The 14,805-nt window shown below is 41.1% G+C and overlaps 1 protein-coding gene across 1 annotated transcript in view; it reads left to right on the top strand.

Moving 5' to 3' along the window:
* Nucleotides 1-14,805, top strand: part of RNF216 (ring finger protein 216) — a 152,379-nt gene that overhangs the window by 42,029 nt on the left and 95,545 nt on the right. Inside the window, exons 8-12 of the mRNA XM_082671507.1 lie at nucleotides 2,008-2,147; nucleotides 7,650-7,700; nucleotides 9,201-9,338; nucleotides 11,248-11,396; nucleotides 11,908-11,986. Of these exons, the coding sequence (XP_082527633.1) occupies nucleotides 2,008-2,147; nucleotides 7,650-7,700; nucleotides 9,201-9,338; nucleotides 11,248-11,396; nucleotides 11,908-11,986 (557 nt within the window). The remainder of the gene's footprint in view (nucleotides 1-2,007; nucleotides 2,148-7,649; nucleotides 7,701-9,200; nucleotides 9,339-11,247; nucleotides 11,397-11,907; nucleotides 11,987-14,805) is intronic.

Genomic DNA, 14,805 nt, shown 5'->3' with positions numbered 1-14,805 from the left:
ACAACTGCTGAGCCCACGTGCCACAACTACTGAAGCCCACATACCTAGAGTCCATGCTCTGCAACAAGAGAAGCCACCTCAATGAGAAGTCCACGCACCACAACAAAGAGTAGCCCCCACTCACTGCAGCTAGAGAAAGCCTGCGCGCAGCGACGAAGACCCAACACAGCCATAAATAAATAATTAATTTGAAAAGTAAAGTCGTTCTGAAAAAAATTAAATACTTAGATGTGAATCTAACAATACATGTACAGGACTTATGATGAAAACTACAAAACAATGAAGAAAGAAATCAAAGAAAATATAAATAAATGGAGAAACGTACTGTGTTCATGGATTGGAAGACTCAGTGAAGATGTAAATCCTCCCCAATTTGGTACCATGCTTAATGTAATTTCTGTCAAAATCCCAGCAAGATTTTTTTGTAGATACAGGCAAGGTATCCTAAAATTATCCTAAAATTTATATGGAAAGGCAGGGTACTAGAATAGCTAAAATGATTTCTTTTTTTAAATAAATTTATTTATTTATCAGTAGTTTTGGCTCGAGGGCTCTAGAGCATAGGCCCAGTAGTGTGGCACACGGGCTTAGTTGCTCCGCAGCATGTGGGATCTTTCCAGACCAGGGCTCGAACCCATATCCCCTGCATTGACAGGCAGATTCTTAACCACTCCGCCACCAGAGAAGTCCCAGTGATTTTTAAAAAGAAAAATAAAGTGGAAGAAATCAGTCTACTGGATTTCAAGACTTACTACATAGCTACAGTGATTAAGACTAGGTGGTCTTGGGACTTCCCTGGTGGTCCAGTGGTTAAAAATCCACCTTCCAATGCAGGGGACCACGGGTTCAATCCCTGCTCGGGGAACTAAGATCCCACATGCCGCAGGGCAACTAAGTACGAGCGCTGTAACGAAAGATCCTGCATGCCGCAACAAAGATCCCATGTGCTGCAGCTAAGACCCAATGCAGCCAAAAAAATTAAATAAAATAAATAAATACTGTTTAAAAAGAAAACCAGGTGGGCTTGGCAGAAATATAGACAGATAGATGGAACAGAATAGAGAACCAAAAACTGGTTTTCTAAATAATGAAAAAAAAAGTTTTAATTTTAAAAACTAGTGAGAGTAAAAAAAAAAAAAAACTAGAGTGAACAAGAGAAAAGAGAGGAAAAATAAAGTGTATCAATGTATAGTAAATATTGATAAAATCAAGAGATTATCAAAAAGGTTTTTTGAGTAAATAGAAAATCTGGATGGAATAGACAGTTTTCTAGAAAATGTACATTACCAAATCAACCAAAGAAATACAAAAACTAAATCAGACCAACTGCAAGATTTGACACTTGTCATTTTGTTAGCTTTTATTCTAAGTGTTATTTATTGTAAATCTAGGTACTGCTCTTTTCTGTCTTTGAAATTTTCAAAATAAAAAAAATTTTTAAACATGCATGAAACACATGTGCATCTACCAGAATGGCTCGAATTAAAAACTGATGTCATCAGGTGCTGAGGACAATGTGGAGTGATTGAAACTCACATACATTGCTGGTGGGGGGAGAGTGTAAATTGGAACAGACACTTTGGAAAAGTAGCACTGTTTTCTAAGCTGATCCAGCAATTTTACTCCTTCACGTATTCTCAGCTGAGTTGCAGGCATATGTATAGCAGCCCTGGTCATAATAACCCAAAACTGTAAACCTGCCTGTCCTCAGTAGTGAATGCACAGTAAATTGTGGTATATTCACACAGTGCAGTACTGACAGGCTAGGAGAGACCTTCCAGCTGGATTATAATAAGCAGGAGCGAGGGAGGGGTGGAGAGGAAGAAAGTCGGGAAGTGTGTGGAATGTTAGGGAATGGTAAGGAGCCCAGTTTTCCCAAAGAGAATGTGTTATGGGAAAGTCACTAAACGTCCTCTGTAGGACCAGGCCACAGAGGACTGGGATGGCTGCCTGGATTCCTAGCAGAACAGTTGTCTGCATGACTTTGCATTGTCATTTATCTTCTAGGTGACAAAAAAATAGAAAAGAGGATGTTCTTTCTGGAAAATAAGCGGCGACATTGTAGGTCTTATGACCGGCGTGCTCTCCTTCCAGCTGTGCAGCAAGAGCAGGAGTTCTATGAGCAGAAAATCAAAGAGATGGCAGAGGTAGGAAGATGTGTTTGGAATGTGTTTCTGGGATTCTGGTTTGCTGTTAGGGCATAGTATAAAACTGTCTTGTAAGATTTGCCTTTTCTTTCAGGTGGTTCATTTGAATAAACTATAAAACTTTTAAAAGGAAAACAAAACTAGGTTTTGTAATGATACTGACTGAAGTTCACAGTTTCATAAATCAGATTTATGTTAGAGAATTTTAATTGGAGCTTAGTAAACACATCTGTTTCACCTCCTTCACCCTCTAATGGTGGAAATTAGAGGAAATGGAGGAAAAAACAGAGAGATTCCATTTAGCTCTTTAATTCTTCCAAATATACTATCAAATGTGCAAGTCAACTGGAATATACATATGTTGGCTATTTAATACAAACAAACCTCGGAGATATTGCAGGTTCAGTTCCAGACCACCGCAATAAAGTGAATATTGCAATAAAGCTAGTCATATGAATTTTTTGGTTTCCCAATGCATAGAAAAGTTATGTTTACACTACACTGTAGTCTAGTAAGTATGCAATAGCATTATGTCTAAAAAAATGTCCATGCCTTAATTAAGATATACTTTTATTGCTAAAAAATGCTAACCATCATCTGTGCTTTCAGCGAGTCATAATCGTTTTGCTGGTGAGGGGTCTTGCCTCAGTGTTGGTGGCTGCTGACTGATCAGAGTGGTGCTTGCTGAAGGCTGGGGTGGCTGTCCAGATTTCTTAAATGTGACAATAATGAAGTTTGCTGAATTGATCGATTCTTGCTTTCATGAATGATTTCTCTGTAGCATGCAGTGCTGTTTGATAGCATTTTACCCACAGTAGAACTTCTTTCAAAATTGGAGTCAGTCCCCTCAAATCCTGCTGCTGCTGCCTTATCAACTAAGTTTATGTGATTTTCTAAATCCTTTATTGTCATTTCAACAATCTTCATAGTATCTTCACCAGTAGTTTCCATCTCAAGAAACCGCTTTCTTTGCTTATCAATGAAAAGCAACTCCTTGCCTGTTAAGGCTTTATTATGAGATTACAACAATTCAGTTCTAATTCTAGGTCTCTTGCTGTTTCTGCCACATCTGCAATTAATTTCTCCATTGAAGTCATCCACACGTATTGGGATCAGCTTCTTCCAAACTCCTGTTAGTGTTGGTATTTTGACATCTTCCCATAAATTATGAATATTCCTCTTTGCATGTAGAATGGTGAATCCTTTACAGAAGTTTTCAGTTGACTTTGCCCCAGATCCATCAGAGGAATCACTATGGCAGCTATAAGCCTTACAAAATGTATTTCTTAAATAATAAGTCTTGCAAGTCAAAAATTACTCCTTGATCCATGGGCTGCAGAATGAATGTTTTGTTAGCAGGCATGGAAACATTAATCTCGTTCATCTCCGTTAGAGCCCTTAGGTGACCAGGAGCATTTCAGTGAGCAGTAAAGGAATATTTTGAAAGGAATCTTTTTCTGAGCAGTAGTTCTCAACAACGAGCTTAAAATATTCAGTAAACCATGTTATAAACAGATATGCTGTCATCCAGGCTTTGTTATTCCATTTATAGAGCACAGACAGAGTAGATTTAGCCTAATTCTTAAGGGCCCTAGGATTTTTGGAATGGTAAAAGGAGCACTGGCTTCAGCTTCAAGTCATGAGGTGCATTAACCCCTAACAAGAGAGTCAGCCTGTCCTTTGAAGCCAGGCATTGACTTCTCCTCTCTAGCAGTGAAAGTCCTAGATGACATCTTCTTTCAATATAAGGCTGTTTTGTCTACATTTGAAAATCTGTTGTTTAGTGTGGCCACCTTTGGTTAATTACCTTAGCTGGATCTTCTGGATAACTTGCTGCAGCTTCTACGTCAGCATCTGCTGCTTCACCTTGCACTTTTATGTTATGGAGATGGCTTCTTTCCTTAAACCTCAGGAATCAACCTCAGCCTGCTTCAGACTTCTGCAGTTTCCTCACCTTTCTCAGCCTTCGTAGAATTGAAGAGAGTTAGGGCCTTGCTTTGGATTAGGCTTTGGCTTAAGGAAATATTGTGGCTGGTTTGATCTTCTGTTTAGACCACTGAATCTTTCTCCATATCAGCAGTAAGGCTGTTTCACTTTCTTATCATTGTGTGTTCATTGGGGTAGCAGTTTTAATCTCCTTCAAAAATTTTTCCTTTGCATTCACAACTTGGCCAACTGTTTGGTGCCTAGCTTTTGGCCTATCTCGACTTTTGACATGTCTTCCTCACTAAGCTTAAATTGTTTCTAGCTTTTGATTTAAAGTGAGATGGGCCACTCTTCCTTTCATTTGAATGCTTAGAGGCCATTGTAGGGTTATTAATTAGCCTAATTTCAACATTGTTGTGTCTCAAGGAATAGGGAAGCGGGAGAAGAGGGAGAAGGATGGGGAATGGCCAGTCAGTGGAACAGTCCGAACACACATGACATTTATCGATTAAGTTCACTGTCTTATATGGGTGCAGTTCATGGCACCCCAAAACAGTTGCAATGGTAACATCAAAGATCACTGATCACCATAACAAATACAGTAATAATAATAACGAAAAAGTTTGAAATACTGCGAGAATTGCCAGAATGTGACCAGAGACATGAAGTAAGCAAATGCTGTTGGAAAAGTGGCACTGATAGACTTGCTTGATGCAGGGTTACCACAAACCTTCAGTTTGTTTAAAAAAAAAAAAAGGTACTATCTGCAAAGTGCAGTAAAATGAAGTGTGCCTATATGTGTTTTCTAGACCAGCAACTCTCAAGTTTGCCCCATGGGTCCCTGGGTTTCCCAAGACTCTTTAGGATGTCTGCGACGTCAGATCTCTTATCGTGATAAGACGATATTTACCTTTTTCACATTGTTGAATTTGTACTGAGGAACAAAAGTAGTGGTGCCTTAGCATGAATCAAGCCAGTGGCACCAAACTCTACTGGAAATCATTACTTTCTTCACCACCATGCACTCACATTTTAAAAAACAACAAAAAAAGCCCATGTCGTCTAAAAATGTATTTGATGCTTTGATGAAGCAGTTGAAATTATTACTTTATGAAATTTTAACCCTTGAAAACATCTTTTCAATACTCTGTATGACAAAATGGGAAGTACAGTTGTCCCTCCATATCCACAGGGGGTTGGTTCCAGGACCCCCACCACAGATACCAAAATCTATAGATGCTCAAGTCCTTTGTATAAAACGGCTTAGTATTTGCATATAACCTACACACATCCTCCCGGATACTGTAAATCATCTCCAGATTACTTACAACACTTAATACAATGTAAATGCTCTGTAAATAATTGGCAGCACACTGTAAATTCAAGTTTTTCTTTTTGGAACTTTCTAGAATTTTTTCCCCCAAATAATTTTGATTTGAGGTTGTTGAATCTGTGGATGCAGAACCTGCATATATGGAGGGCCGAATGTATGCATAAAGTGCTTTTGCTGCATACTGGCTGACTATGATGGTTTTCTCAAGGAGAAGCATTTGTAACATCGAATTGCAAGCTGCTGAATTAGGCCCTTCTCCCTACCCCCCCCAAAAAAACCCCCACCATTTTTACTTGAAAAAATGACTGACAGAAAAACTATGATTATTCAAAATTAGGTATTTAGCAGGAATTTTCTCAGAAATGAATGAAGTGATTATTTATGTCCAATGATAAAATTCTGGATCTCAAACAGAAATTGGACTTTTGGAGAATTGTCATCTTGATCCATCCGTCATAGAGTTACCTGTGACTGTATCTGTTACATTAAAATCTGTTAGTGTAGCTTGCAGTTCGAATAGATATTTCACCCATGCATGATTTTATCATAAACACCGGTTCACTGAATTATGTAGACCTTCCAGATGTTGGCACATTTCACAGTATAGTATCAAAACACCACATTTGCTAATATCACTGCCAGCCTCATCAGAGAAGTGTTGAAGTATTGGCAAGATGGTTGTGGTCATCTTTTTGATGTCCAAATTGTCCCTTCTTTGGCCAGTGGCGTCACCTTCAAGTTAGTTCCTCTGTCCTGGACCTAGTCATCTTTCTTTGACAGTATCCTTGCTTTCTGGCACACCTGGTGATCCAGGTTCAACTTCTGCTTTTCCTAACCTGGACCTGGAATCACCAACTTTTCCAAGATGTCATATTTTCTTTTAGTGGAAGTTCATACTAAGATTTTTATTTCAACTTTGGTTTATAGGGTTTTTTTTACTTCTTTCATTTTACGTAAGCATTTCTTTTCTCTTATGCTGAAAATCTTGGCTCTTAATTACATTACCATAATGGCTTATTTCCTTTATCCTATGTTGTATACTTAGTAGATCCCAAATAACAACCCAGTATTATTACCAATAATGTTGCTAAATGCGGTCTAGGATTTATTTATAACTTAGATTAGGAATTTGAAATTAAAATATTATAAAGTTACTTGAAATAAGTGTGTGGTTATGCCATTAACTTGGTAAGCAAAGAAGTTTGTTTATTTTTAAGTTTTAAGGAATTGGTTTTTAATTTCTTTTTCATTTAATTCTGTTGTTCAGTTATGTGAAGTATTTTTAAAGTCAAAACTATAAAACAAGGAACATTCAGAGAGATCTAGCCTCTGTCCTGTCTGTCCTCCCCATGTCCTCTAACTCCCTCTATACATAAACCATTATTAATAGTTTTTGGGTTGTCTTTTCTTATTTTATGTAAAAGCATATATGTGTGTGTGTATATATATATATTTTTTAAAACCTTTCTTTCTTATTAAAAGGTACACACTGTTCTACTCTAGCCTTTTTCACTTAACTGTGCTTCTTGGCAATGACTCCACAGCAATCCATGGAGATTTTTCTCTTTCCTTTTTAAAACTGCCTAGTGTCCCATTGTCTGCAGTACCAGAGTTGATTCAGTTATTTGCCTACTGAGGGACACTCAGGGTTGTTTCCAGTTTTTTGCTATTATAAATAGTGCCATGATAAATAACTTTGTGCATACATCATTTCATATTTCTGCCCCAGGGTAACTTTGGAATAGATTCCTACAAGTGCGATTGATGAATTGGAGTGTAAATACTTATGTAACTGTTATATGGTGCCAAATTCCCCTCCATGGTGGTTGTACTGTTTTGCATTCCCACCAGTAATGTACAAGAGTGCCTGTTTCCCGCTAACCTCACCAACAGAGTATGTTTTCAAGCTTGGTTTTTACCCACTCAGTTTTTTTTGTTTGCTTATGCTATGCTGTACTCTTCATAAATGTTTTATGTCAGTCTTTTATTCCTTCTATATTTTGAGTCAGATTTAAGGAAGTTTTCCCCATATATTCTAGTACTTATATGGTTTCCTTTTTCATGTGTAGTGTTCTGATGCATTTTAAATTTACTCTCAGGTAACTTTTTAAACTACTAAACTATGTAACTGAAGAGATGACTATTAATAATAGGGTTTTTTTATGTTTATGAAAGTAAATGCTAAATGGTTTGTGGCATCTTGACTAAATTTGCATCTGCGTGTATGGTTTTTTGTTCCTCAGCATGAAGACTTTTTGCTTGCCCTGCAGATGAATGAAGAACAGTATCAAAAGGTAGTTAAAATCTCACCTAATCAATTTATTCTGGGTATTTTCATTAGCTGTTTTCTCTTCTCACATTTCCTGAGCATTTTGATGACAAATTGGTTCCTGTATAACCTTTGCTGTTGATCTGCTGAGTTTGAGCTTCAGCTAAGTTACAGTCAGGTACTTAAACCATTATAGTCACTCTTGCTTCCAAATTGGATCAGATTTGGAGGGAAGATAATATTGTTAGAGTCGTGCCTCTTAAAAAACATTGCCTGGAATCCATTGGATAGACTCTTAGAGCAAAATTTAGAATTCACGTATCACTTATAGGGTTAGAAGGAAGAGATGTGTCTAACCTCAGGACCAGATGGCTTTTGTATGATGTCAGCCATCCTCATGTAGTGGCCTTTTCTAACATGGTAGAAATGGACTAGTGACTGGATCAGTCACTGCCCTTAATAAAAAGCGTAAGTTTTCTGGTACTCGCAGTACTTGAGATGCTGCTTTATATAGCTTCAGTAGTCACTTAAGATAAAGCTTGTGCTGAGTTGTGACCCCATCGCACTCTTGTCTTATAATAAGGAGCAAAATCCAACATTTTTTTAAAAATTTATTTTATTTATTTATTTTTGGCCGTGTTGGGTCTTTGTTGCTGCGTGCAGGCTTTCCCTACTTGTAGCGAGCGGGGGCTGCTCTTCGTTGCAGTGCATGAGCTTCTCATCGTGGTGGCTTCTCTTGTTGCAAAGCACAGGCTCTAGGCGTGCGGGCTTCAGTAGTTGTGGTGCACGGGCTCAGTAATTGTGGCTCACGGGCTCAAAGCGCAGGCTCAGTAGTTGTGGTGCACGGGCTTAGTTGCTCCGCGGCATGTGGGATCTTCCCGGACCAGGGCTCGCACCCGTGTCCCCTGCATTGGCAGGCGGATTCTTAACCACTGCACCACCAGGGAAGCCCAAAACTTTTTAAATAATATCCCTCATGCCACTTGTCCCTGACTGTTATGTTAACATCTGATTATAGATGTTACAGTTCTGCTGGTACCATGAAATTCATGAATATGATAACTTTATACAAAGGATGATACCAAAGAATACCCCCAAAAAACATGAAAATCTCACTGTCTTTAGCTACGTATTAATATTTGTACTAGCATCTTAAGCTAGATTTATACAGCAAAAACAGCTTGGGCTTCCCTGGTGGCACAGTGGTTGAGAGTCCACCTGCGGATGCAGGGGACACGGGTTCCTGCCCCGGTGTGGGAAGATCCACGGCTGGGCCCATGAGCCATGGCCGCTGAGCCTGCGCGTCCGGAGCCTGCGCTCCACCACGGGAGAGGCCACAGCAGTGAGAGGCCCGCGTACCGCAAAAAATAAAAAAAAGAAAAAAGAAAACAGCTCATCATTGTTTTATGGCTTCTAGGGATTGCTTTTCACCTCAGAATGTACTTGGAGGTGGGGGAATATGAAACATGGCTGCCCCCTCTACTTGCGTGTAGGGAATTTCATGTGTGTTTCTGGTGGCTTGCAGGATGGCCAGTTGATTGAGTGCCGCTGCTGCTACGGGGAATTTCCATTTGAGGAACTGACGCAGTGTGCAGATGCTCACTTGTTCTGCAAAGAGTGTCTCATCAGATATGCCCAAGAGGCAGTCTTTGGATCTGGAAAGGTAAGAACCATACAGTGTGTCCATACATAGGAAATATTCACAGAGTTTGAGGACACCACATTTATAGACAAGTGTAAATGCCTCATGGAAGTGCCTTTTCTGAGGTGATGTGGAACTCTGCTAAGACATGCTAATGTGTGTGATTCCTAGACAGCCTTTGATTTGTGTGATTATGTTGGTTTGAAGCACAGCAGATTTTTTTTCAGGGAATGGTTTAATTCTTCCATGCTCTCATGCCCAGCGCACTGGAGCACCAACTTCTTCAGTTATCTTCTGTTTGAAATTAAAATGAAGGATGAACTCAAAAAGAGAATCTTGCAGGCTGTTTGAACATATGAGGCTGCAAATTAGTATTTTTTTAACAAAATTTTTAAAACATTTTATATAGTTGTATTAAAATGAATAATATTTTTAATTATTTATTATTTTTGGTTGTGTTGGGTCTTCGTTTCTGTGCGAGGGCTTTCTCCAGTTGCGGTGAGCGGGGGCCACTCCTCATCGCGGTACGCAGTCCCTCTCACTGTCGCGGCCTCTCATTGTGGAGCACAGGCTCCAGACGTGCAGGCTTAATGGTTGTGGCTCACAGGCCCAGTTGCTCCGCGGCATGTGGGATCCTCCCAGACCAGGGCTCGAACCCATGTCCCCTGCATTGGCAGGCGGACTCTCAACCATTGTGCCACCAGGAAAGACCCATAAAATGAATAATATTTTATACAAGATTATATTTCTCTGTCCAAAGTCAGTTTCTCTTGACACCAACATACAATATGGAAAGGAGTTTTTTGTCTTAATGAACACTTAAAAACCAAAATTGCTTTTCATAAATGCCCCACCAATAATCAAACCACTTGACATCAGTTATTCTAAAATCAGTTGTAATTCAGTCAAGGACTGAGTAGCAGGGGTTTTTTTTGTTTTTTGTTTATAAATGTATTTATTTATTTTTGGCTGCATTGGGTCTTTGTTGCTGCAGCGGGCTTTCTCTAGTTGCAGCAAGTGGGAGCTACTCTTCGTTGCAGTGCGCGGGCTTCTCATTGTGGTGGCTTCTCTTGTTGCAGAGCACGGGCTGTAGGCGTGCGGGCTTCAGTAGTTGTGGCACGCGGGCTCAGTAGTTGTGGCTCACAGGCTCTAGTGCACTGGCTCAGTAGTTGTGGCGCACGGGCTTAGTTGTTCCACGGCATGTGGGATCTTCCCAGACCAGGGCTCAAACCCGTGTTCCCTGCATTGGCAGGCGGATTCGTAACCATTGTGCCACCAGGGAAGTCCCCTGAGTAGCAGTTATTGAGCAGAGTAGTTGTGATTAGCAGAATATAGGCATAGTTTAAAGATATTGTAAGTTCGGTTCCAGGCCACTGCAGTAAAACAAATATCACAATAAAAAGAGTCACACAACTCTTTGATTTCCCAGTGCATGGAAAAGTTATGTTTACACTATACTGTAGCCTGTTAAGTGTGCAATAGCATTTTAACAATCCCCTTCCCTCCTACCACTCATCTCTGCCTTCCAAGAGGTTCGGAACTCCAGCCTTTCCACAGAGTGTAGAGGGAATCAACTTGCTTATCATGAGTATCTGCTTTTCAGACACTGAGCTGTGACTTTCCTCCTCTAATCTGCTAAGTGATTTATCTTTCCTCATCTACTTCCCATCTTCATATATTGTGGTTTAGGCTGATAGACGTCCTCTGGTAGAATCAAAGATGGACTTTGTGTTTTTGTTTCATGGTTTTCTTGTTCTGAGTGTGGTTTCTCAGAGAAGAGGGGACCTTTACCATCTCAGAGTCTGTGTTCCAAACCACGATTTATTTGCTTCCCATTGAAAGATGCATTTAACCACTGAGGTTTTTTTGTTTCTCTGAAAACTTGGTTAAATTTTTTTTTTCCCTTTGCCTCCTGACCGTATCATTCTAGTCAGAGCTCAGCTGCATGGAAGGCAGCTGCACATGTTCATTCCCAACCAGTGAACTGGAGAAGGTGCTTCCCCAGACCATCCTGTATAAATACTATGAGCGAAAAGCAGAAGAAGAAGTTGCTGCAGCCTACGCTGATGAGCTCGTCAGGTGGGTCCTCAGAGTCAGAGTGTCACTTGTCAACTCATTCCCTGTTAGGTAGACTGCCTGGGCCCTTTCATTGGTGATGAAAATTCTGTAACAGAGCTCTATCTCCAGGTTTTCTGGCATTTCTTGCTTTTAAAAAAAGAGAATAATTGTATTCATAGAAAAATTTGCAGTTTGTATTTTTACCTACATTCCTTGGCACCTCTTAATCATCTGGCTTATAGGTACAGTCCTTGTGCGTTGGTTAGAGGAAAGATAACATGTGTAAGGAGTTCTCAGAGAGGTATGTTAAATATTGAGTGGTTTGCACTGAGGCAGAACCCAGAATGGCACCTGCATTTCCTGGTGAGAGCCAGCACAAAGCAGAGCCTCAGTCCATGTTTTAATGAAAAGTTAAGGAGCGAAAGGAGGTGTGGCTGTCCAGCTGAAAACTCCATCTCAGTATGAATAATCACATGGAACAAATCAGGCTTTAATATTCTGAATAATATTCCTTCTGCTGTTTTGATTCTAGGTGCCCCTCCTGCAGCTTTCCTGCTCTGTTGGACAGTGATGTGAAGAGGTTCAGTTGTCCCAATCCTCGCTGCCGAAAGGTAGGGAGGCAGATATTTTTTCTAGATTCGTATTTGTATTATGCACTGCCTTTGTGGCACAGATATGTGCTGGGTGTCTGCATGCTGACCCATGAGGAGGATTTGAGTGCTCTCCTTTTCATGAAAGCGAGTGAAGATTGGTTCTTTGTGGATGGCGGCTGACTTTGTTGCAGAGATGGGGGCCACTTACAGAATTTTAATCGCATAGCTCTGGATCCCTGTTTTATGCCATCGGCCTCAAGGGCAGATACTGCAGAGTAAAATGGGAAGGGTTCTGTGGTTATCCCACTGTGCCAGTATTTTTCTTGCTCTTTCACCACCCTCTCATGCTCAAGTACTTCTTTTCTGTGTGTGCACATGAGCGTGCACACACTTCCTGCCACTTGAAAAGTCCAAGTGGTATTTCTTTGATTAAAGAATTGGGTGTCATGGTGGCATTTCTGTCACATGCGGTAGATGATTCACTCAGCTGTTCACATAAGGACTGATTGTGTCAGGTGAGACCAAAGCTGTCTAGTCGCCTTGCTGCTGAAAATCTTTCTTCCCTTTAGACTCCTATGCCATGAACTAAGAATGTCTTGAAATTTGTCAACCATTTATAAGCCACTTAAGAGTTTTTAAGGAATATAATATTGGCATCCACATAGACAAGTATGTTTTAAGCCATTTTCCTAAAATAGAATGATCAGAGTTGAATATTATAATATCTCCACCTTTTGGGGAGTGAAGAAATGAAAGTAGATATTGGAAAAGGAAGAAGAAACTACACTGATAGACTAAAACCTTACTCATTTTGTTTTCAACATTAACATTTCTGTGTAAAATCTGGATATTTTCTTACAATTGATGTATCCATTAGTAATTTGTCCCCACCCCAGGCTGTTGCTATAACAAATGTTTCAGTAGTCTCTGGAATCTTGGAACTAAGAAAGCAGACTCACTGACTGTCCTGTGTGCTTCCAGTGTGTTCAGCTCTAGAATGCCTGGGAAGGCAGTGCCTGAACTAAGATACAGAGAGCAAGGGAGGTAGCCAAGGGAAGAAAAGGGTGGGAGTAAAGTGAAAGTGAAGATGTGGAAGGTTGTAGGTCCAAGGAGCAGTAGTATCCTGGACACTGACGTACTGGGAGTGTGAAGAGAAAGGCTTACGAGCTGGGAGGGGCCAGAGCCATGCAGGCCTTCAGCACCATTCTGAGGCAGGAGGATGGGGGAGTGAAAAAGCAGGGAGATCTGTTTGGCTGTTGAGTAATCAAGGTGAGGGATGCACATCACTGTCACCCGCCTCTGGAGTCTCCAGGAATTGCTAGTTTGAGCTAGGAATTATATTTCCTGGTATGATTCCAAATTAGACCTTGCCAATGAAAGTGCTCATATATGATTTGGAATGCCAGAGACAGTTACAGGAATGTATCAGGGTACTTATGAGTCTGAAACAGCATCCCGTGAGTATTTTGAGGATATCCAGCCTGGGATATCAGTAAAAGCCTCCTAGAGGCTCTTAAGATGCTAGGCAGAAAACCCAGATATTCTGCTTCCTCTCTGTGGGAGGAATATACTTGCCCTGCTGAACTTGGAGGGGGCCGTGTAGCTTCTTTTGGCCAATGAAATGGGTGAGAGGTCACTTGGAAAAACAGTGGTAAAATAAATGCTTAGGGGTGATGTCAGCAAGGTGGTGGAATAAGTAGCCCCAAATTCTCCTTCCCCCACAGAAACACTGATTCAACAATACATGGACCAGTTTCCTTTGTGAGAAATCTAGAAACCAGTTACAAGGCTCCTGCACTCCATACAGGGCAGTTAAGCTGCATTGAGGCCTGTAGGAAAATTAGTGGAGCTCACTCCCCAGAGCCTGTCCCCCAGCACACATAGCACACATGGGAGGAAACACCTAACTCCTTGCTTCTCCTTGGGGAGGCAAAGAGCAGACTAGAACATACATCTAACATTCAGACTTCTCAGAGGGCTTACCCAAGGGGCTGGCTTATGTCTTTCCTCAATCTAAGCACCGACAGGAGGGAGCACCAGGTTTCAGATCCTCAAAAACAAAGGCAGTGGTTTGGACTAGCATACGCTCCCTCACCTTTGCCCCTTTCCTTGGCTTAGTGTAGAAGGAGCAGGAGAAAACCCCCAATTCCCAGCTTCTGGTTAGGGAGGGGAAGAGTTGGAGTGTGCGTCCAGTGTCCCAGCTTTTTGGGGTGCTGCCCAAGGGGCTGGTTTCTGTCTCACTTGACTCAGCACTGACAGGACCCCGCATACTCAAGAGGCCTGGAAGCTTCTGAGGAAAAAAGAGCTGAGATGCTTACTGCTGCTACAAAGGACCCACAGTATAGCAGACAGAGGCCATTATGTCTCTGTGGCTTTTCCCTCCAGGAGAAAGGAAGAGTGGGACATACACCCAATGTTCTAGCTTTTGAGGGGGAGGGGGGAGCTCTTCAAGGGACTGGTTTCTCTCTTGTCCAACTCAGAGCACTGATGAGACCCACCATACTCTAGATGCCTGAGGTCTACTGAGAACAAAAAAGAGCTGGGCATCTTATAGCCCCTCCAGAGAACCTGCAGTACTGTAGATGGACACCAGAGCGAGCAAGAGATAACAAGCTCCTGAAAAAAAAAAGCCAGCAAAACCTCTCTGAATTGGGAATTTACACACATAGGTCCAGAGAAGGTGCATCCACAGGAGAGGTTTGAGAGTCCTCCATAATTTATAGCCCGACTGATTGGTAAAGGCTTTTCCCCGTACAGGGCCAGTCTAAAGACTGGGAGAGATGGCTGTTTTTCAAATGTATAGATCCTGACAAAGTAACAAGGCACAAGAAGAACCA

The sequence above is a fragment of the Grampus griseus genome (genome assembly GCF_964374135.1).
Source record: "Grampus griseus genome assembly, chromosome: 14".
In the NCBI taxonomy this organism is placed as follows: domain Eukaryota; kingdom Metazoa; phylum Chordata; class Mammalia; order Artiodactyla; family Delphinidae; genus Grampus; species Grampus griseus.
This window is presented reverse-complemented; position numbering and strand designations above follow the sequence as displayed.